The sequence below is a fragment of the Geospiza fortis genome, unplaced genomic scaffold (genome assembly GCF_000277835.1).
Source record: "Geospiza fortis unplaced genomic scaffold, GeoFor_1.0 scaffold157, whole genome shotgun sequence".
Taxonomy (NCBI): domain Eukaryota; kingdom Metazoa; phylum Chordata; class Aves; order Passeriformes; family Thraupidae; genus Geospiza; species Geospiza fortis.
Window position 1 is genome coordinate 333,950 of NW_005054314.1, and position 24,233 is coordinate 358,182.

The window sequence follows — 24,233 nt, forward strand, 5'->3', positions numbered from 1 at the left end:
AAAATATGGAAAGATACACTGGCACTGAGTAAGAAACATGGGGAGGGGACTCAGGTGATCAGTGGTGTGTTTATTTTGGTGCATAAAACATGTAAGGAAAATTATTTCCACATTTCTAAGAAAAGGTTACAAGCAATGAAAAACAAATGGAAAAGAAACCAAGCAAATTTTTTTTACAGTAACGTTGAACAAGGGAGGTAAAGGCAAAGTTGTTAATTCAACAGAAGCCAAGTATTTTGGAACAATCCTGGTTATGAGGAACACAGGTTAAAACAGACTAATTTTTCCTTTATTAATGAATACTGTTCTGTGAAACAATGTTTAAAATCTGAAATGTTCCTACAGTTCTTTTTGCTGCAGTGTTGTGCAGACAGAGGAGAATAAACAAACTTGCTCTCTACTGAGAGCTGCAAAGTGTGACCAATCCCTGACCTGCCCTCCCACCATCTCCATCTGGGCACAGAAGAAAGAGCAGAATCAAAGGGCAATAAAAAGTCTGGTTACCCAAGGAGTTCCTGCGCCTGCCCCTCCCAGAGCCCTCAGCAGCTCATGTGCAAACTCTCCTTGCAGAGGGGACAAGGACACTCTGGTGCTCCTTAGATGCCCAAGTTACTGAAATTTTCAGCCTGAGAGATTTGCCTCGTGCACACAGATTTTAGCTGGGTTTGAGAACTTCTTGCAAAGCAGTGAGGGGCTGGTGGGGAATTAAATGTCAAAGCCATGGCCCTCAATCCACAGCTCCACGTGGACTTCAGCTCCACAGGTGCTTTGGATGTAAGAACCCAAGCTCAGATTGATTTGGGAACTCAATCAACAGGCAGCAGGGAGGACAGGCATTGCTCTTACACAAGGAAACAGATGCCAGACAGCACAGAATGCTGTGGTCTGAGGGAGAATACAGCAACAGGCCAGCCAGGAGTGCAAGCAGGTACAAATAACTGAACTTTGACTCACTTAAACCAACTATAAGTTATTAAAAAAAAATATACATATATATCACTCCCCATTCAGTCTGTGAGAGCTGAAAGTCCAAACTAACCTCTAAACCATGACCAAAAAAAAAAAAAAAGCATTTTTGTTCCAGTCCCAAACACATTTTCATCTGAGATCTTTTCACATTGCAAAATTATTTCTCCTAAACACTTAGGAAACAGAGCTCCAAATAGAAAAGGTTTAATAACCATGTGGACAGCCTGAGAGCATGCAGCTCTGAAAGAGCCACCTGAACCTTTTGCTCCCACTGCAGACTCACAGAAGCATTACTCATTTCATGAATAAAAAGTTAAAAACTCAAACAGCAGCAATAAATACTCCCAAAGATGGGGAAAAAACAGCCAAAGTAATACTTATAGTAGGAGAGCATCCCCTCAGGAATGTCAGCCAGTTGTGGCTCCTGCTGTAGCACCACTCCCAGGTTCCCTGGGCTGCATCTCTGTACAAACTACCAGGTCATTAAAGAACAAACACATCCCACCACGTCTTCCCCAGAGTGGGTAACCAGCAGGTCCAACAGAGCTGGACACCGAATTTGGAGGCTTCTGACAGAGAAAAGAACTTCACTTAATGACCTGTGAAAGACTGGCAACAAGAATGTGTGACCTGGTGACAGGTCCTGTGACTGGCAGGAAAGCCATCGGGATTTCCCAGCTGCCTCTCAAACTGCAACCACCTTCTCACAGCTGAACGGGTCCTGCAATGCTCATGGGACTAAAAACTTTATCAATTAAGCAAAGTATAACTCTGCCCTTTAAGACTCTTTTTTCCGACCACACTTGCACACAAAGAATCATTATTCACATTTAAAATACAAAAGAAAAAATACCCAATAAGCTACATATAGTGTGCAAGGAAAGAACACTTTCACAGAGCATGGAAAGCATAAAGTGCCACATGAGAGCTTGAGTCCCTCCAGATCTCTGGGTCACCACTCCACAGCACCCTCCACACATCACAAAAGGTGCAAGCCAGGAGGAAGGGGGACACACATTACTCCTGCAACATGCACATACCTTTCACTAGCTTAAAACTGCTTTTATATTTCCAAGAATGCACAAGCTGAATTACAAATACATTTATCAACAGTGGGCTATTTTCTCTCCTGATGTAAGTGCCAGTAAAAAAGCTTCTGCTTTATCTGTTCTGATCAGGAGCAGAGGAAGTAACAGAGATGTCAGCTACAAAACCAAGAATTGAAAAAACAGTGACCAGCAGAGTCAGACACCAGTGTAAAGGTGAGGTAATCCCCAGCTGGAGGGCAAATTAAGAAGGAACAACAATCCTGGTAGGCAGAATGAACTTTGCAAAGAAAAGTGCTATGATCTTTTCTGATCAGATCATCCTCAACTTCATCCTCAATTCTTTGGTTAGAAACTTCTCCAGATATTTGTACTGCACTTGTTGCTGTGGTATCAAATTATTTTTTCATGTCCAACTAGCCCATCAGATTAAGATTGTAAGCCTTTAGGTAGAGCTTTATTTATCTGCATGCAAACTGCTCTATTCCATGACTGCCACTAAAGGACCAGACTGCTGGTTTGAGCTTCTGTCACTAAAATGCTCCTCCTTAGAGATCTCTTAGAAACAGAATGGGCAATTTAAAAATAGCATTGTTTATAAGAACACAGCTCACTTTTGTCCTGAGAACAGGGGAAGTGACTCTTCCACCCAAGGGGCCTGTAGAGCCACAGCCAGGCTGTCAGCCACGTTCTGCTGCACCAGTGCTCATCCCTTCAGCACAACTCCTTTACCCCAAGGAGCCACAAGACCAGCTGGATCCTTGCAGGAATTGCTTTCCCTGGACCAGGTTCTTGGACTTTACAACTTTCTAAGGGGAGGGGAATCACAGAAAAATGGGTATCTGCAGATGATGAACCCTCTGATGTTAACAAGGCAAAGAAATTTTACATAACCTGAATTTTCCCAGGTCATCTTCCCCATTGTTTTTGTCCTATCTCAAAACACAGAACAAGGGAAATGTCATCTCAGCTGTCTGGAGTCAGAGTGCTGGGTTCTGCAGGGATATCAGATGGGCCTTTGGGCAAACTCTATATGGAAGTCAACCCTTTTGGCATTTGCTGCTAATTGGGCACCATAAAGCAAAGTCTGAATGAATTTTGCAGTGTGTGTCTGCAGCACTGGGAGAGGGCAGACAGCTCCTGTGGCTCTCCCAGCTGGCACACCATGCAACCCTAACTTCATTCAAATCAAATAGCTATAATTGCTTTTTATCCAGATGCTTTCCTGATTCAGGTACTACAACTGCAACATGAGAGAAGCCAAGATTGATGAAGAGGCAGCCTGACTGGAAATGGAAATTTGGTGTATCCATGTGTGTACCTACAGCTGTGGGTTCAGAGATGGAAAGGGGTTCTTATGCTATGGTTAAGAAAGACTCAATGAGCATCAAGTCATTTTATACTACATTACAGAAGAAACCAGTTTGCAGTTTTGGGCAAGTCTTTGATGCTTGCTTTTCAATCCTAGCAAGTAAATGTTAACTAATGTAATTATAAACACTTTAATCCAGAGGGAGATTAAAAAAAAAAAACAAAACCAACCAAACAAAAAACCCCAAAGATTAATTTGATTGAAGCATTACCTTTAATCCACTGATGACAAAACGTTCAAAAATAATTCTTCCATTTTACGTATAACAAATAACAAGTTAAAAAACAAAATTTAAAAAAAAAAAAAAAACACAAACAAAAAAATCTCAACATTGTGTCCATATACCAGCTCCTGGCTACACAAGGTTCAGACACAAAACTGACATCCTGGCTTTAAACCACCTCAGAACGATCAGAACCTATGTTAAGCTTCTTCAAACAGAGAACACCAGTGAAGATACCCAATTTTATACACTGTGTCCCTCATCCCCAGCATACAAAGAGCAGGATATATTTACATTATCCTAAAGGAATTGCAACTCCTTCAAGTACTTTTCAATTTAATTAATCAAAGAGACACTGAATATGGATTTCAGGGGATTTAAACTCAAGCAGGATCTAAAATCTGGTCTTTGAGCAGGGAAAACAAATTAGTAGCATGTGACACTTAAAGGATTGAAAAATTCTTAAACAGAGCAACATTTTTCTATCCAGTGCTTTGCACAGCATAAGAGGAGTATTCTTAGGGTGATGAATCAATTTATCTCCACTGGCCAGTTTCCAGGAGTATCCACTGGTGCCACTAGTCCACCCATGACAACCTTGCACATCCGCATGGAATTTAGACTTCAATTTTTTTAAAGAGGAAGAATTGATTTTGATTTTAACCAAAACAATTATGAAACCTAAAGCTTACATGTAGATTTTGGTAGTGACCATTACTAGTAAACTGCACAAAGAATAAATATCAGTACTTCCAAAACTGACACCACAGTAATCCTGCTGCTTGATTGCATCAAGCAGGGACAAAACACAAATAGCAAAATCCCAACAAAAGTCTATTAAGTTTTACTTGGTTATTATTAATAGGTAACACAATAAGCTGGTTTAAACAGTATTCCCCAGAGGATGCCCCTGTGACTATATCCATTAGCAAAAAGACTTGTAACATGATGGGAAGTTCAGAACAACCACAATGGCATAATCAGAGCTGCAGTTTGTCAGCAGGGCACTGTGTTTTGGAGCAGGTAAAGATTCCTGTGAATTTGCAGGGCTGCACACATAAGCAGTTCTCCAAGGAAAAAACATTAAGACTGGTTTTTCATCAGTCCCTAACAATAAAATGAACACATCAGACCAAAATAGTTTCTTAAAAGTAGGTCGAAAAATACCCATTCATGATCACTTGTGCATTGGTTTCCTGCAGGTTCACCTACCCATGTGGATATACGTCACACGTATCCTGGAGACAGTGAGGCAGAGGAAGAAAACCAAATACATTAATGAGGTAGCTTAGACTGGGTAACTGCAGTTAAAAGTTTTATTGAACAAAAGAAGGTAAAATGTGGTAGTCCAGGTTCACTGAGCAAAAGCAGCTCTCTCACTGAAGCTGCACTTTGTGCTAAATAACCTTATTAACTGAGACTATACAGAGGACACATTATGCAAGTTATCTCAACAGCAAAGGAGAAAAGGTAGATTAAATTTGATCTGATGGAACCATTTGGTCAAATTCAGTGGCTTAAGTTACTGATTCTAGCCCTTAACTACCCATATTCAGTACAGCCATAGCACAGAATACACAACTGCACTGAATTCCCATTTGTTAATAGTGGGTGCTCCCATGCAAGCGGAAGCCAATTCCTGAAAAAAAACCCCAAATTAAAAAACACAAATATGTTTAGGATAGTTTGTTTGAAGCATCATTCAACTGACTCAGGAAAAACACTCGATATATGTTATAAAAAACTCCCGACCTCTACAAGGTCCGCTCCTGTACAGTGCTAATATTTTAAAATTATTTTATTTCTTCCCTCTGCCTAAGAAACTTCATATGCTCTGAAAGCACCCACAAAGTCAGGTGGGTAAACAGATATGTCAAAAATACTCTGTGTAAAGAGGGAGGTAGCTCAGGCCCCTTGGCAACCTTCAGAAAGTTCACATTGATGTGGTCTACCTACCCTTGTGATCTGCAGTCAAAAATGAAAGGAAAACGGATTTCAACATGAAATTCAGTGACATGTTCAATACAAAATTGACTCACTGGGCTCTCAAATGTAAGCTACAAGGTACCTCACACCCAACATACAACATTAATAATGTACCTAGTTCATACATTTTATAGACAATACCCTCTCATTTGTTAAACATTTGGCTCGGGCGAGTACATCTTTTTTTGTCAACCACTTGAGAGACATCCTAGGCCAAACAAACAGCACAAATAATGTCAACGTCTTTTATTTTTCCAGTAATTGTATGAAATGCTGTAGGCTAAGCCTAACAGAAACTACTGAAGAAAAATGAGAGACCCCATGATGCAGTGCAGAGGCGTTACTACAATGGTGAGCCAAGGGATGGGTCTAAGGTGCTGACAGAGGAGACTCCCTGGACGGTGACCCTGTGTTGTCCTCTGGAGGGAAAACTGTGAGAGTGCAGGCTCGAATGCCACCAAGGGATTCTGGAAGGTCAAATACTTTATGCCACTCATCTTTTTCTGGATCATACTTCTGAACTATTTCCACCATGCACCGGTTATTCCAAGAATATCCTCCAACAACATAGATTTTATTTTCAAAGACAGCAACCCCGACATCACTTTGCCCACGTAACATGGCGGCAATTGGAGTCCACTGGTCTAGAGTTGGTGAGTAATATTCACAGCTTAGAACATCATCATAATCACTTGTTCCTCTAAAGTGATTGCCACCAATAACATACAGCTTGTCTCCTACAGTACACATGCAATGCAGACCTCTGACTGTCGTCATGGGAGCTTTCTGAGTCCATTTGTCTGTGTCAGGGTCAAAGCACATGAGTTCCTTTTGGAAAGTATCGTGGGTGATTCCCCCTAAAGAAACAAGACACATGTTAGAGGAGTGGTCACCCTAACAAGCATTAAATAACAAAAAATACATTTTACTGAAAGAATTCCATCTTCCTTAAAACTTCTTCACTCTAGCTTAGATTACTATCACAGAAGTATTCCATTTCAAATGACATTTGTTCCTTTAAATGGGAATATGGACAGAAGCCACGTCTCACACTGCACCTCATTACACAATTGATACTGGCAGATTAAAAGAACAAAAAACTGTTACCTATGCTTCTACTTTGCAAATTTATTTCTTTGCTTGTGTTCATTCAGTTTGCTAGTTATATGTCTCACCATCAATAATCCATTTCCCTTTCAAATTTTGATACTATGCCACTGTGTTTTAAGTATCACATAGTAGAATTTTCATCAAAACACTTTTTTCATCAACTTCAAGTGAATAGAGAGAGGACACACATTTCAAATATTCTTCAGTTAATAGTTACCTAGGGTTCCCTCTACATTCCCCTTCTCCATAGCTCCTTGCAAAAGCATTTGGAGAGGCTCCAGGACAAAAGGAAAAGAAAAATCTGTGGGATCTACATGAAAAAACCACAGCAGACAGCATATGTATGTGCCACCTGCAGTAAAACAAGCAAAATGGGCAAAACACAACTGACAGCAGCACAGCAATTAGGAGCTCAATGGACTTGCTCACATCAAAACAAGCACCTGTACCTCACAGTAAATTCTAAAGCAAATTGCTCCTAGCCTACTGGCACAAGAGCCCCTAAATGAAGCTGCTCCAGCACATTCCCCACCAGTTCTTGTCAGCTAAGCAACCTTGTCCCACCTCCTGCTCTGAATTTCAGCTTAGTTCTCAAGAGGACATCCTTTAAAATTTCAGTAGAATATAGGCCTGTGATCCCTGCAATGATCACTGACAGACAGATTGAATCTTTTTTAAAAATTAAGCTAATAGCAGATTTTCAGACAACCCATTTGGAAAAAAAAATGTAATGAAACTACAGCACATTGTAGTGTTGTGAAAAAAATGTAATGATACTACAACACATTGTGTGTCAGTGACACACAGGATGAGCATATTTCAAATTAAAAAACAGTGTACAGATATCACTTGTATGCTATGATTAACATGAGAAGTTAGCCCTTTCCATTACCTCAATGAAGGCAAACATTGTTTAAAGTATTAAAATTTTCAGTGTGTTCCAAAGTTTATTGGGAGGGTGTGTTTAATTGCTATATTATATCATAATACATGTTATAATTATTAAATACTGTTATACACAATTATAATTATATATTATAAAAATATTATGTTTAATTATATTGCTATATAAATTTATATATGTGGCTACAGAAAACTTTATTCTGATTGGTAAAGTGAGTAACTGCTTTGGAATTCAGAGCTATTCAATTAAGCAATAATAAGCTATTCAATATTGAATAAGCTATTCAATATAAGCATAATATTATCCACAATAATTTCATCAGAGCCAGCAGTGTATGTACTGTTTGACTGGCTTCAAAGGAAACTGCATCACTACTGATACCATGGCAATCCTACTGCAACCACAGACTAATTTGTACTGTCTGCTGCTGAAACAGAAAACGTTAGAGAAGGAATTGTTTCACACAGATAATGTCACAGGCATGATTTATTTACCTGAAATGTACATTAACCCCCCATAGACGGTTCCAGCATGACCATAGTGGGGCTCGTTCATTTTTGCCACGTAGCTCCACTCGTTCATTCTGGGGTTGTAACATTCCACAGTGGCTGTTGGAGACAAAGGAGAGCACAAAGAGAGAAGTGGTGAAAGCAGCATGGCAGTTTGGTGCTCAGCTCAGTGCAGTGGCAGAAACATCCACAGAGGAAGTGCCAACAAGTAACACTGCTCAGCTGAGGGAGTCTCAAGGGAATTATTGAGCACTATCACAGAAACACAGAGCAGATGGGGCTGGAAAGGGCTCTGGAAATCATCTACTCCACCTCATCCAACTCCTCTGCTAAAGAGGGTCACCAAGAACAGGCTGCATAGGACTGTGTCCAGGTGGGTTGTACCATCAGCAAACTTGCTCAGAGAACACTGTGTTCTAAATTTCTATTCTGTGTGCTAATTTCCTATTGTATTGCAGTGTTTAATTAAGGATTTGCACAGCAACATACAGCACAGCATATGCAAGTCACTACATCAATTTACAAAAGCCAAGCTTAAAAGAAAAAAGATGAAACATCCCTGAATCTCGCAAGGAGATGAGCAGTGCCTGTGTTGATGCACAACTCCACTTGTGCAGTTTTCTCTGAGTTGGAATGTTAGAATGATCAAGGGTTTTATCAGATCAGAAATCACAGAGGACAGTACCCAGCAGCACCCAGGAGTGCAGAATGGATTCCTGAGAGGGAAACCTCTCTCCAGTGTAAGATGGGAGAGATGCAGGCTGCAGGAAAAGGGCTGCAACAAGCACAGGGAATACAAATAGAAGGCAAATTCAATAATGGAGCAAGTTCTAGTATTGGCAGTTTGAATACTACAGTATGATTAGAGGGGCACAAGGTCCTCAAAACCCCCATAATATAGTGACTTTATGATGCACAGAGAAATTGTCAATAATTAAGTTATCTTAAAGACAAATCTCATTATAAGTAATTCAAGACTGCTTAATCTTTGTTGGATGTTTATGAACTATACATAGAAAAATTGAATCTGTCTTTAAAACTGGCATTTTACTTGCTCTAGCACAAGGTTTTGATTGAATCAAGAGTAGAAAATCTGAGTCAGCTCTATGGAATCAGTGATGGTGACTTAACAGTGCAGGATTACACATCAACCAAGAGAGAAAATACCCTTAGAATCTGAGAAACTTGTCATTATAAAGGCAGAATTTAGTTAGTTTTAGTTTAAGCCTAATTACAGAATTATAGAGCCAGTAGAGAACATCAGACAGTAACATATAGTGAATATAAAGCACCTCACCCTAACTCCAAAGCTGTTTTAGAAAGATCCTCTGAATCATTTTAGAAGAGTATAGCTATGGTCTCAGACTACAAAAAAAAATCCCTAGCAATGAAAAAATTAGTATAGAGCACATTAGAGTGACCTTCTGAATTCTCTTTTAGTTGCTGCATAACCTCTTTATTGTTGCAAAACAGGATGATCATACATAATTCCATGCAATTAGTGTCTCAAGTACATGCACTGAAAATAGAAGCTTGCAGTTCCAATGTCAGAAATACTGTTTGACAGCCAGTTCAGCATCATATAAGGCTAGAAGTGAAAAATAAAAACTCTGTTTTGCACATAAGAATTGTTAAATTGTTGCAGCGCACTGGATTTACTTCAGATTTTTCCCCACCCAGGAGCTGAACTTTAAATTTATGAAATGCAGAAAATGCCACTTCAGAACATTACGTTCATGATACAACACACTAAATTTCTGCTTTTTTTCTAAACAAATTCTATATGTTGATTTGCATGTATAAAATTATTAGTTTCATATTCTTGAAACTGTTTCAGAATAGCAATGAAATCTTGAAACGCACCTGGTTCTGTGTGAGTGGCTCACACAAGGACTCCCAGTTCTGCCAGCTCAGGGACGTGTAAGATGGACAAAAAAATAACAAACCAATACAAAAGAACTGATGTCAGGTGTGTCTGCAGTACTGCTGATGTACCAAAGTTTTGATTTAAAAAATCTGCCCAATATATGGGCAAGTTCCCAAGTTTACTCTAAGAGATCTGCTTTGGTTGTTTGGGTTTTCCTAATAAAGACAGAAACCTCCTTTTTAAAAAAATTGTATTATTTTCCATGCTACAGGCTTTCTGTATCCCATCACAGACTTAGCCACAAATCCAATGAACGCTGGAGACACTTTCTTGCCTAAAGAAAGGTACAGGCACAAAGAACTGATTCCACAAACGACACCTAAAATTAATCTGTGCCACCTTGACATCACCTGCAGTTTTTGCCCAATCCCCAAATAAACCCATGTTCGCTCTTGTAAACATATTCATCCATTCCAATGCTCTTTTTTTAAAAGGAAAGCTCCTTTCCACTCTGCTCTATTTAGCAATCAGAAGCAAAAATGTGCAGAAATTTCAAGACCAGAAGGAAACAGATTTGATGTGCAAGTGATTACAACTGTCCCAGTTCCACCCCTAGGGCAGCCCATTCCAACCCCTGTTTGTGCTCCTCTGTGCTGAAACATCGCTCTGCTGCTTCCAAAAAAACTGCACCCCTTCCCAAAGTGCTCCCACTCTGCACCAAGGTGAGGAACTCGTGTTTCTATCACACTCCAAGGACAGGGAGAGCAGAGGATGTGCAAAGGAAGAGCAGAGGATGTGCAAAGGAAGAGCAGAGCCAGCAGCACACAGATGAACGTGACATTCAATGCTGGGCAGTTTTATCTCACTCTGCACTAAAAACTGCATTTAAGAGAGAAGCCACAGCCAAAATATCCCTTTAGCTAGAGAAGACAAAACATGCAGAATTGGTACTCATTACCACCATCACTATCAGCATGTTGTAAAGATATTATTTATCTGAGAAAGGATGGTGCTGAGTCCAAGACCCATCACTTTCTGATGTGGCTTCAAAACTGTCTCTAACATTCCTAGTACATCCAAAGTTCTGTCTGACACTATTTCAGACAAACTATTCCTCCCCAAATCTCACATCCACTGTGCTCTAAAACAAAGCTAACCACTTTACAGCTGAAAACCCTACTCTGCTGTTAGATTGATCTGTGTAATTGTTTCCCTGTTACCTTGCATGGTCATTCAACTTCTCTCTTTTAGCAAGATATTCCTCTGTACTGAAAAGAAAAAAATATTCAAAATTCCAGCTATTAAAGGCGCCAATAATTTAAGAGAGACAAATTCTTCTTTAGAAAATCTCCAGACAGAGCAGAGTTCACAAAACACTCTAAAACTGCTACTTTAATGCACCTAAATGAGAGTGATGGATTCATTCTTCCAACACCATGAATGATTCAGACCAGGCTCTATTTATGTTTAACAGTAGAACTTCTGATGTGTTCATTACCATAATCCAGGGAAGACAGGCGTCATTTTAAGAGAATTAAGCAATCTCAAAAAGACAAAGTTTTGGCAGTCCCAAGGGATGTTCAGCCTGCACTCATTTTATAGTGCCATCTGTGATGCTATTTGAGGAGGATACAGATATTTAACACTTCTCTGTCAGTAGCTTCTGAAGTGTCTTGAGGTCTGTTACAGCAGCACTTAGCAACTCTGTGATGTCCCAAAACCCAGGCTCTTAATTTTGTTATACTATTTCTATAATACAGCTTATTCACATACAACTCTAAGCTGATTTGATTAAATAGTCCTGACTAATTTTGTCCTAGCATAGCAAGGAGCCACTCCAAATTAAGCCTCTGCACAAGAGGTCCTCTAGTTCACACTCTGGTCTGATATCCACAATACTACTCTGACAGTGAAGAGCCCAACTGGATACTGGTGCATCTCAATCAACATTTAAAATATATTAGCTGTATCTTTATATACATACATACAATACATACATATATATATACACATATATATGTACACACACACAGGGGAAGTTTTTACATAAACAAGGAGGGTTCAACATCATAGAGGGCATCTGGAAAATAAGTATCTTCCAGCTTGATGGGCAGAGGTTCAAAAGAACAGGTAACTGGCCTGGCAGTTTTCTCTTTCTGTCTTTACTGCAGCATGATGAATGAATCTGTGGTTTAGTCACAACCCAACTTCCCCTAAAGTGCTGAGGAAAAGCCCACATATAAAAACCCCAAACTATTCAAGCCTTTCAACAGCAGAGCCTGAAGTATCTGGGCAATACTAATGCACAAGTTTTCTAGTACTTATACACACAGCTTCTGCCATCATCAAGTACAAGTCTTACAATGAGCTACAAAAATCTTCTTGTCAGAAGAGAAAACAGTCTCCAGTGTTCAGCTGGAATCTGTTGATGTGCTGTGCTTCACAAGTATCTTTGTGAGCCACACCTGCTTTTCCCTTCATCCATTTTTCCAAAAAGTCTTTTTTTGCCCACCTGCCCTCTCCAGGCTGGGTTTCTCCATGCCCAAGGGCTGCTCTCCTGCCTTCTGGGAACACCTCTGACAGGTGCCTGCCTGGGCATTTAAAGGGGAACTAACCAGAATTATCTACAATCCTTCCAGGAGGGGTGCTTAATTCTGCACAGCCCTAAGCTGTCACAGGGTTGAAAAACCTAAATTAAAATGTCATAATTCAGGACATTTAAAGAATACATTTACCACATTCCAACACATGTACCACCTACAGGGAAATTCACTCATCCTGTCCAGTGAACCAAACTTTTCCAGTGGCATGCACTGGTAAAACAGCAGCTCATTATTACACTAAAGCAAGTATTACAAATGTAGAACGTGGCATTTACAAAGTTCTCAGAAGAAGAAACATCTGAAAACTGTTTTCAGAATGTTTGATAGAAACCATCAAAAAGTATAATTTTTATTCCCATGAATGTCAGGGGGGAAAAAAATTGTTTTAGTAACTTTAATCCTTTGGCCCTTTTCCATAAGAGCCCATTTGCCAGAAAGCTCAATTCAGGTTTTGGGAATTTTTCCTCTCTAACAACAGACTGAAATTAGTTTGAACCCAAGGGCAACTTCTTTAATATCTGTCCAACACAGATTTGACCTTCTCTCTTTGAAAAGCCTTAGAGCTTTTCTCTTCTGAACAGAATGGGAAGTTTAAGCTGGATTGCATCTTCCAGTTGTCAAGGTTTATGAAAGAAACATGAAAATGAAAAGTGACTCACCTCACAATTAACAAGGAAAGAACCTGAAGCCCCAAATCAAAGCATCAGACAGCTACAATATTTAGCATTTAGAGTGCTCTTCCCACAGAATGATCCAGTGGCATTTTTCAGGTCTGTGTGGAAATTGCTACAGTATTTTAAAGATATCTTTACAAAAGAATTTTAGGTAGGTGATAAATTTTGTATTTTAATTAAAGAAAGCAGAAGAGTTGAGGTAAGCAGAATGATACTGCTGGTTTAATTTAAGGTAACACTGCACTCAAAGCCTCCTTCACACACAGGTTGCACTGGCTTAGTGACAATATTATTTCATATTGATTTTGTCAGACTTGCAGCTTTTTCACTGACATTTTTATAATCCTCCTCTGTTCAGATTGTACAGTGCACAAGGTCAGCAATCTGATTATCTGCTATTAATTCATACTGTTAAAAAATAGCTCACTGAACCTATATATCAGGTTTTCTGATACTCAGAGATCAATACATGTTATTTTGTACATTTAGTCTTTCAGAGGATATTGAGATTGTTTGGGATGTATTTTCAGGCAAAAAGTGATAATAGTAAAAAATTCTGAAATCCTTGGGATCTGCATCAGAAAATGGCTGTCTAGGGAAAACAAGTTATTGCTAAGCAGTTTCCCATCTTTTTGGAACAGGAGGCATTTTTAAATGTCCCATTTCCTCAAACATTGGAATGGAATTAAAATTTCTAGCAAAGCCAGGCCACTTTTTTCTGGTGGAAGCAGTGTACTGTATGTTTTCTATGAAAATTTGCAACGTGACAATGAATTAAACCTGTGTATGTGAATAACCAAGATGCAATAATTTTAAGAAGCCACAGATCTTGCAGTAGAAATCAAGTTTTGTATTGTTTCAATTAAATATGGTTTTCACTGCAATTACAGATATCTGTGCTTTTCTGAAAAGTAAATCTTGGTAGCAAGAAGTAGAAGCCACAAAGGGACATGGGACGGTTGAGTATTAGGCTGAAGCAGCAAACTAAATAATGAGATGTTACATCTGGTTTAGATATAATATTATGCTAAACTTCCAAGCATGATCTCTGTGACATTTCAATTTTAAAGCACAGACAAATTTACAGTTGAGTCTCCTATCCCAGACTTGACTAAATGTTAACTACTATGGCTTTGCACAATGCAGTGGATTAACAGAGATCATCCTCTGCATATTTTTGTTAAATTTAAACTTACCATGTGTTTATTATTTGTTTCTGTCTTCTCCTCTGGAAACTGATATGGGGTTTTTTCTTCTGTTTTTGTTTGATTGTTTCTTTTTTAAAGTTCTTGTTTTTGTTTTGTTTGTTTGGGTTGGGTTGTTTGTTTTTTTGTCAAGCTAAATTGAATATCCTTTGCGAGGAGGGAAAAGAAGAGGCACCAGGACTGAGTCATTCAGTCATTTGTACAAATAAGATCATAGGTGAAATATAACATTTTTAATAATTAAAAAGTCCAGAACATCAGAATATCTGAATCTCACTAACCTGTAACTGAAACAAATCACAGTCATAAGACTAAAACAAAAAAAAAAAAAGGCAAACAAAAACAAAAGCAAACCCAAACAAACAAAAAAAAAAAAAAAAAAAAAAAAAAAGGCAAACAAAAACCAAAGCAAACCCAAACAAACAAAAAAAAAAAAAAAAAAAAAAAAAAAAAATAAAAAAAATCAAAAAAACCCTTGGCATTTCAAATACTGTTCCAGAAAAGTTTTGTCTTTAAAATGTAATGTTCATTCAAGAGTGAGTTTCAGCTAAAGTCATGTATCCCTTAGGAATTGATTTTGTTTCTCAGCTGAAGTAATGATTAATTTTTTCTTTTTAAAACTGCATTTATATCCCCCACACTTACACAGGCAGACACGGATGCTTGCTTCATGTTTCCTGGTAAAGGCCAAGACACTGGATAATATGCATCAATACACAAGACATATGTATTTGGAATTGTTTTGTGGGATTCTTTCTAAAATTAACTTCTAAGAGTATCCAGAAAAAATTCTGCATTTGCAGTATTTCCAGAAAGCAGCAGCACTCCAATGACCTCAGCTTGTTTCTCTCCACCCACTCCCTGGGCAGAGGGTATTCCCAGGCCCAGTACAAGGCAAGGCTCCAGGAGGACTCACCTAGCTCGCCTGCCGCGTTCCGACCTCCGACTGCATACAAATGTCCTTTGAGGGCACTTAGGTGGAAGAAGGTCCGTTTCTCATTTAGAGACGCCACTTGCATCCACTTGTTGTAGCGCGGATCAAACCTGAAGACCGTGTCCACCGCCGTCTTGCCCTTGGTGTCGTAGTTGCTCTGGCCGCCCACCACGTAGAGGAAGTTGCCGATGACGGCGATGCCGTGCTGGTAGCGCGGCGCGTCCATGGGCGCCAGGGACTTCCACTCATGGGCCTTCTCATCGTACATGCGCAGCTCCTTGCTGACCACCAGCTGCTGCCTGAGCACCCCCCCCAGCGTCACCAGGTGCGTGCTGTCCGAGCGGATCGCCGTCCGCTCCGACTGCATCACCGGCTGCATGTACGGCATCATCTGGTAGTTGCTGGCCTCCAGCAGCAAGTTCACGCAGGTGTTGTCAGTCCTCATGAAGTCCACTGTCTGAACGTAGTTGATAAGATCCTGGGGTGTCATCAGGGGAAACCTGATGTTCTTCATGAGCTTGGCGGCGTACTCCATGCGAGGCTCCTCGTAGCGCAGCCAGCGACACGCCGCCTTGAAGAGCTCCAGTTCAGTGCAGTGCTTAAGGCTATTACTTGAAAGCACGAAGGCAAGACGTTCAAAGGGGAGTTTCACAAATTCACCAGTACTTAATAATGCAGGGAAGTTCTTCAGGATGAAATTATTAACATATTTATCCACTTCTGTGAGGTTGTATGTGTTGGCAATTCGCCCAACCTCAACACAGTTTTCCAATGAAACCTATTAAGTAAACAGAAAAAGGAATCAAAACGCTTTCTTAATTTGGTGTCCAAATGATAATGTAAAATTTAATGAATACTGTAGAATCAGCAATATTTCAGCATTTTGCAGTGCTCAAGGTGATTTATACATGAGCAAATATTCAATGCACTAAATATATTCATGACTGCAAGGGGAGAGCCGATTTATTCCTTATTTTGAAGAAAGAACTGAGACAAGTAACAAGCAGATGGCATATATTATGTCAAACACCTTATACAGTGATGAGGCATAGCAGTTATATAGCACCTCATCTTTGAAAAGCTCTGAAAACATCTTTGTAAGAAAGAGATGTGGAAAATAAAGTTAGGGGACAGGTGAACAGCCCAAGGTTATAGAGAGCAAAACAAAAGTCTCACCAGTAGATTTTTTTATGACACTAGTAAAATTGTATTGGCATAATAAAACCAAAGAGAATGGCACAGCTAACTCCTGTATGCCACATATTTTGGATAACTAATATTTACAGTGTTCAATCTCATTAATACATCCCTTCAAAACAAACAAAAATGGATCTTTAATAAATCAAGGCAGTGTTCTTACAGACTGTTCAAAATTAAATACACATCAAAAATAAGACAAAGGTGGTGATTTTAGATCATACATACTAAAAAGAACGAGCCTAGAAGGATTTCCCATAAAAATACCCAGCTCATTAAATGCTTCAGCAGTATGGATCACACCCTAATTTAATTCAGTACTTGAGTGACTTGGTAATCATCTGTTTTACACTGTAGCTGCATCTATCTTTTTATATCTTTGGCTCCTGAATTTCTAAGGTCACTTGGGATCCAAGGCACAGGAAGGAAGAAACATGCCAGGTATGGTACAAACTTGTAGTGGGTTTTCAGTGAACCCAGCCAGTTCTTTTCAGGAAGCTCTCTGGTACATGTCAATCAAAGGCTCCTTGCTGAGAATTGCAGCTTTTTTGCATTCAATCCTTATTCCAGACCAAGCTTCATTTACACATGTTCTAGTCTCTGTGCATGTCAGTCCTACTCAGTGTCAACCATTTCCACAATTTTGTGATTCTCATTACATTCCTAATGCCACAAGAATTTAAGCTTACAAATCTCACAGTTATTTTTAAAAAGATTATAAAGATTGAGGACTGGACCTGACTGGAGCCTAAGAATTCAAAAACCTTCAAATGACTTCTGGTCATGACAGAGATTAGAAGATTTTAATACTGTATAACTCAATCTGATCATTGTTCTTTAATACCAGACAATCCAAATGTCTAATGAGTACAGAAATAGATTTTTTTAATTCACTAGAAACTGATCTAACTTGCCCTAGAGTTAAGATCTACAGTCATCCAAAGTCTTCATTCACACATCTTGAAACATCTACTAATCCTGTAATCAGGTCCTATCTATAAAATGAATGACTGTCAGGAGTTCTAGTATGAAAATATTTGTGCTTTATATACATGGAAATAATTGTTGTATTACAAGACAGACCACATAGTTTATATCAAAATATAATCACACCAACTAGCAACAGCCTATAAAATATTCTCTGACTGGTTTTGAGGATCAACATCAAACAGATTGCCCAGAGAAGCTGTGGCTGCTTCATTGCTGAAGTGTCCAAGGCCAGGCTGGATGGGGTTCTGAGCAACCTGGACTTGTGGAATTTCTTCCAAAATTTCTTCCAAGTTGTATTACAAAATAAAGCAATGGAAAAATCACTCCTTAACAAACAGCTGACTTGCAGTATACCACAAATCTTAACTCTTGCTGTATAGTTACTGTATTTAAAAACCACTTTGGAATACATTGTCTGGCACCAAACTAGAGAGATGCAGCACTTCCTCCACATCAAAGTAGGGAGGCAGAAATTATTGCATACAGGAAAGGCACACTTGAACTGAAAAGATCAAAGCAAAACCTGCACAGGTTCTGTACCACTGGCACATGCCCAGGATGCAATGAAGTATTTGGAGCTATTGCTGGCTGCCATTTATCAAGTGCCCAGAGTGCATCAAGTTCTGTATTACCATAATTATGTTACACCGCAAATCCAGGCAGCTGAGCATATTCCTGGACTTCTTACATTAGAAAAATTTATTGACACATTACACACTGTTAATAACTGATGAACATGACATCAGCAGCTTCCAGTCAACCCCTGATTCTCGGAATATTTACTTTATATTGCCTTTATTAATCCACAGGGACTGTACTGCACTCAGGTTGTTTTCTCATATATGATTGTAAGTACTTCCCATTATGCTTATGAAATTGTGCACTATGTTTGACTCACCAAAATTACCCTCTTTTCTGTACTCTAAGATGACAATCAATGTACCAGCCTAAATTATATTGCAAAGACTTAAAAGTCATAAAAATATATATCCTAGATTCTTAAATCCTGAGCCAAAAAATAATCCTTCAACAGAAAGAAACGCTATAGCTACTTCTACTTGAATATTCAAAACTGGACAGAGTTCAGCACAATAATGTTATTTAAAGAAATATTTCAGTTACCCAAACATTTGGGTTTTTTGGTTATTTTAGAAGTTTGACTTATGCTATGGTTCTGTGTGGAAGTCAGTCAATCAGGAGCTCTTCAATGAAGAGAAGGAACTGCTACTCTGGAAATTCCACTGAAGTGAACAGGAGGAATGGAAATAGGTGAAAATATATACACTGTACAATGTATCCAATAACAAGTAAAAATACTCACAAGGAAAGAGTTAAAAGCCATAAACATTCAAACAGCTAAGCAGCTCCACAAGGAGTTGAGAATTTCAGTTAAATAAATCCTATTTTACATAGACTTTGACTATTGAGCAGAGCTGCTCACTCACATTACTCATTGTAATTTCTCATTACAAAACAGAAGTTGCAGAAAATACTAAAAAGCTTTTGAAAAAAGAAAGGTCAAGCACAGCACCATGTTACAAACGCCAAAGTACTTTCTTGAGAAAGCAGTTCACTTAATTCTTTGAAATTTTGGTAGCAACCACTTCCCAAGCTCTCATAAAAACTTAACTGACTATAAAATACTACAAAACTGGACACAGCCAAATGATTGCAAGTATGAGAGCCTTGGAGAACAGCTCAGGAAAAGCAGCATGCACAAAAAAATCCACTCCTCAAACGCAGGAGCACAAAACCATCAGGTGTCTAACTTCGTTTTGTGTCAATGGCTGTCAGACACTGAAGCACTTAATGCAGTGCTTCAAAGGGCCCAAGTTTTAAAGAGCAAACACACTCCTGAAACCCTCAATTTTCCTATGGGCTCCCATTGACAGAAGCCCAGAAAAAACAACAGAGAAATCTGACCAGCTCAGAAAACAGAATCCACTGTACCCCTACAGTACAAAGTCAAATTTCTGGTGGCTGTCAGAGCTGGTCCCAGGGTTAAATCCCCCAGTCCCACAAAACAGATTAATTTGCTCCATCCTCAGATAACAAAGTTTTTTTGACAAGACACAACTTCCAAGTATTAAGCCCTCAATATTTTACTATTTCCTAGTAGTTACAAAAGTGTAAAGCACCAAATTATAGAAGGAATAAAATTTTTTTGCAGGTACATTCAAGATACATTCATACATTAATTTTCAATGTTTGGGAATGTTTTCTTTAATTACAGTGTAACAACCCTTTCCCCATTACCCTGTAATTTTCCTAAGTGCTGTAATTCACTTGGGCAAGTTTCTCATCTTTCTCCATTTTGTACACTGCTGCTACTTTTGCAAAATCAGTGTTGTGTCTAGAACTCACTACTCTGAAAACATTTCCATGGCATTTTTATGAATTTTATTTACATTACAGCTCAGTTAGATGTGAACATGAGAGTAGTCCTAGTCTATTGCACATCTATAATTATTGAAAACCAATAGTAACAGTAAAACTGAAAACATCTTGGGAAGTATTCCACTGTTTGCTCTGAGAGTATGTTTGGTTGCAGAGCAAAGATAATCAGAGCAATGGGATACTTGACAGATGCGGTGTAAATGGAGAGCAAATTAAAAAAAACCTTTCAAGTCAGCTACCACAGATATTATTGTTTGAAGGTCTCATTATTTTTGTTACACAAATTAAGCTGTTACCTTAAGCTTTGGTTTTTCTTTGTAAATATTTCCAATACCCTCTTATGAAGTACACAATTACATTATGCCTTACATAAACTGACTTCTATAATCTCTTTAATAATGGACTCCCCAGACAATTCAAAGACAATTAAGCATTTGTCTGGGAATGGTTACCTCGGCTCTCAAGGCAGCTAACTTCAGTAGAAATAAGCTCAATACTTGCTCAGAATATTCATTTAAATTACAGAAATGTTCCTTCAAAAAGAAGCTCATTTGCTCAACAACTCTTGTTTCAACAAATTTAGAAGTAAGGTCATTCATAAATTCTTTATATAAGGATGCTAAGAACATAACTAGGCTAACAGAACAACCTCAGTTTTGTACTTCCTCTACAGCTATACCATGAACGAGATTATGTCCCCTTAGACATCAGTCTAAATGAAAGTATTCCCAAAAAAAAAACCCAAAAAATTAAGAGAATTGACAAAGTCTTCCTCATTCTTTGCAAATGAATCCAGTGTCAAACAAGATATTTCTTATTTGAACAAAAACAGTGACTGAGTCAACATCACAAGTGAACATACTTCCAGAGAATGAGCACTTTAAACAATAACATGATTCAATATGAAAAAAGTTATTTCCCTAACAAAGCAAAATAAACAAGGAGCTGCCCTACCCAGAAAGGGGAAAGGCCACCAGTGTCCCCAGGGCTCAGCTATCATCAGAAGGAGCCCTTTTCAAATACTTGATTCAAAACACCACCAAGACCTTTTCCCAAGCTGGTATTTATAGTAATGTCAAACCTGGAGAGGCATCATTTTGGAGGTAAAAAAACCACTGAGCAAGATAAAATAGTTGGGGTAGGATTGAAGAGTATTAAGCTTAATGAAATATTACCACAACATTATCAGACAGGTCAGATATAAAATGTCTCCAAATTAAAAGCAAAATGGCATTATCAAGCCTGAATATCTCTAACACATCATAGGAAACAAATTGCTGTTATTACCAGCTTAGTGTCTTCTGGTTTGCATAAATCCTGGTACATATTTTCAGTTAGGGAGGTCACATTTCTAAGGCTGTACTCTGCAGAGCAAGAGGAATACCTGCGTCTTTATTTCTCATTACAGAATCAAAAAGCTGATTTCCAAATAATTCTGTAATTTGTGTGGAACAGACCTGTTAAAGTCAGAGTTCTAGTGAGATATATAAGCATTTAACATCCACACTAGAAAACCTCCAGTGAACATTAAAAACAACTGCAGAGTGTCTCTCCAGGCAGAACTGCTCTTGCACCACTGCTGTTCTACAGCCCCACAGAGCAGGAGCTCCTCACTGCTGGCAGGACAGGAAAGGTACTGAGGGATCCTCTCTGGATATTGCATTTATCCTAGTTAGAGTCAGAAAACAGGTAACTGCACCCCATTGAGGTGGAGGGGCTGTAAATACAGGAATAAAGTGACTGCAACTGAAGCACACCTAATGAATGCAGCAAGCAGATAATGCCAGAGTGAGTGCAGTCATGCAGGGAGACACTGAAACATCTCAAATCAGACATGTAAGGGAAGAATTTCAATGTGGTAAAACATTTGTATCAAACTCATGCTGTATATAATGCTCAGAAGAAAACCAGGTTTTTCAAGGAAACTATAAAGCAAATTTGTTTTCTGTGAATCTAAGCTGTGAATAATGGCAAGTTCTAGACATAACTTTGATTATTATGGAAGTCAGTGTCATTATAGAAGAAAAAACAAAACTACATACCAAGGCTTTAAACACTGTAAATGGGAAACAAATAGTCTTACCCCAGAGATAAGAAATACTTTACAGAAGTCCAAAACAGGTAAAATCTGCAAAAAACTGGCAGCTTCCAGAGTGTCCTGAAGGTTGTCCATGTTAAGGGAAAGTTTTGCAGTATAGATGAAATCAATGATCTTCTTTAGGCCTATTTTGTTCACACCATGAAGCTTAATGCACATTAAATCTTGTTCTTTCATTCCTCCTGAAACAGACATGCAGGTAAAAGTAAATGACCATTTTGGTGGGGTTAAAATTATTTCACAAATTTAGAGATAATTCAAATATAATTTTAAAATTTAATTTTAAAACCCCATATGCAATAGCAGAGAGAGATGTTTAGTCCACAGTTTTGTTTGCAGTCCTGGACTGATTCACAAAAAAAATCAGTGAACTCAGCACTGAACTTGTGTCTGAGTGTCTGAATTAGAGCAATTTGGAGCAGCAATTTGGAGACAGACATGGCTTTAATAAAAACACCACCTGTGAACATGGCCTTGAAGTAATCACTTGCAGAAGCCATCATTGCTCTGTGCACAGGGAACACCTCATCACCATCTCCAGGAACGAGCGTCACATCACAGAGCAAACCTTCCACTCGCAGCTGGTCAAAGCCCTGCAGGAAAAGCACAATGCAAAGCATCCCTTGGATTTGGGAAGAGAGCAGGAATCTCTTATTCCCCTTATGTAAATATTTATTTAATTTCATGTACATGTGTAGCATAGGTCCAAAAAAGTGACAAAGAGATAAGTTGTCATCTTAAAACCATTATCTGTAATATATTCAATGATTAGTATTCACTGAAAACAAGCAGAATAATCATTATTTTCCAGATACAGCTGATGAATGCCAAGTACATTGAGCCTTAGAAAGTAGTTTTATTCAAATAATTAAGTTATTTTCAGGAAGGAGTTTATTTTGTAAGCTTTCACAATAGCAGCTGTTTCAGGTAGGGACTGCTATCTTTTTTGGACCTACCCCTTCTGGTCACATATGCATTCTAGATACAATTCTGTTCCACAGCAATTTAAGGGGTTTACAACCTAACAGGCTGCAAAAGTCTGTGACCTGAAAGGAAAGTAGTTACCTGGTTCTATGATTATCAAATTTGTTACCAAAGCTGACATGCTAAAAACTCCAAAATAAGCTCCCATTATACACCTGATCTCTGAATTACTTAGAGCATCTAACTGTAATAAAAAATAAAATCATCTACAGTGGCATCCTAGAGCAAGATTTCTTCCAAAGATGTTCCTGGTTGTGCATACTGGAGGATGGACGAAATACTCTCCTCCTTCATTCACCATGGGACAGAAACTCAAACATTTTCCTTTGAACTGGTATTTTTCTAATACTAGCAAGAATGTAAATATTGTCTGTATAGATGTTCTACTACACAGTAGTGCCATAGTCAGACCCAGCACAGGGCATTACACCAAACCTGGCAGGGCTCTGCCTGTTAGGGACATGCCTAATGCAATTAAATTGTGGTATTTAACTGAGCTTCTTTGCTACAGCTGTCATGGCAGAGGTAACAACGTTTAAACTCCAAGAATTTGAGAGTGGACTGGGATATGACCCCAGGAAAAGGCCAGTTTTTTTCCCAAGCTGCTGCTAAAAGTTAAGCCTCTATCTCACAGGAAAGCAAGTTCCAAGCCATGCTTGCTTGTGGGCATTGACAGCCCAAAAACATGAGAGTTTTTGAGGCTTTATAGGAATTACTAGACTAATAAAATCTACTGAGTGAACATATTGTATAGAGCAGTCAAAATTCTCAGTACAGCTCAATACAGGAAGAGAATATTTAATTACCTGTAACACCACAGAACTGTGAGTATTGCTGGTGAAAAATCTGGTGGTTCCTGTCTTCGAAGACTGCAGGTGGGCAGAGACGCCCATATCGCTGCTGCCAAGAGACACTTTCATATGAGGATCCTCCTCTTCCACCAGGGATCTAAGGGAATTGGAACAGAGATACCTCAAGACCAAAGTCATTTTCATTCAGTGATCATTTGTTCTAAACCCACAGTCTTCTGGGATGAAATGTAACAGCACAGGGGCTACAGGAAAAAAAAAAAATCAGCAGGCAACAGAATCAGTCCTTAGTGGTTCCCTTCAGCTAATTCAAGAAAGTGAAGGGTTAACAGTCTCTAAAAAGGCATAACTGTTTT

General features: G+C 38.8%; 1 protein-coding gene across 4 annotated transcripts in view; it reads right to left on the minus strand.

Moving 5' to 3' along the window:
* Nucleotides 1–50: 50 nt before the first annotated feature.
* The window catches only part of KLHL13 (kelch like family member 13), a 69,316-nt gene continuing 45,133 nt past the window's right edge, over nt 51–24,233 (minus strand). For all 4 annotated transcript variants that reach the window (XM_031056097.1, XM_031056098.1, XM_005419799.2 and 1 more), the window contains 6 exons: nt 23,875–24,016; nt 22,545–22,677; nt 22,070–22,266; nt 15,385–16,180; nt 8,105–8,218; nt 51–6,453 (listed from right to left, as the gene is read on the minus strand). In XM_031056097.1, the coding sequence (XP_030911957.1) occupies nt 5,966–6,453; nt 8,105–8,218; nt 15,385–16,180; nt 22,070–22,266; nt 22,545–22,677; nt 23,875–24,016 (1,870 nt within the window). In that variant the 3' untranslated portion in view covers nt 51–5,965. The remainder of the gene's footprint in view (nt 6,454–8,104; nt 8,219–15,384; nt 16,181–22,069; nt 22,267–22,544; nt 22,678–23,874; nt 24,017–24,233) is intronic.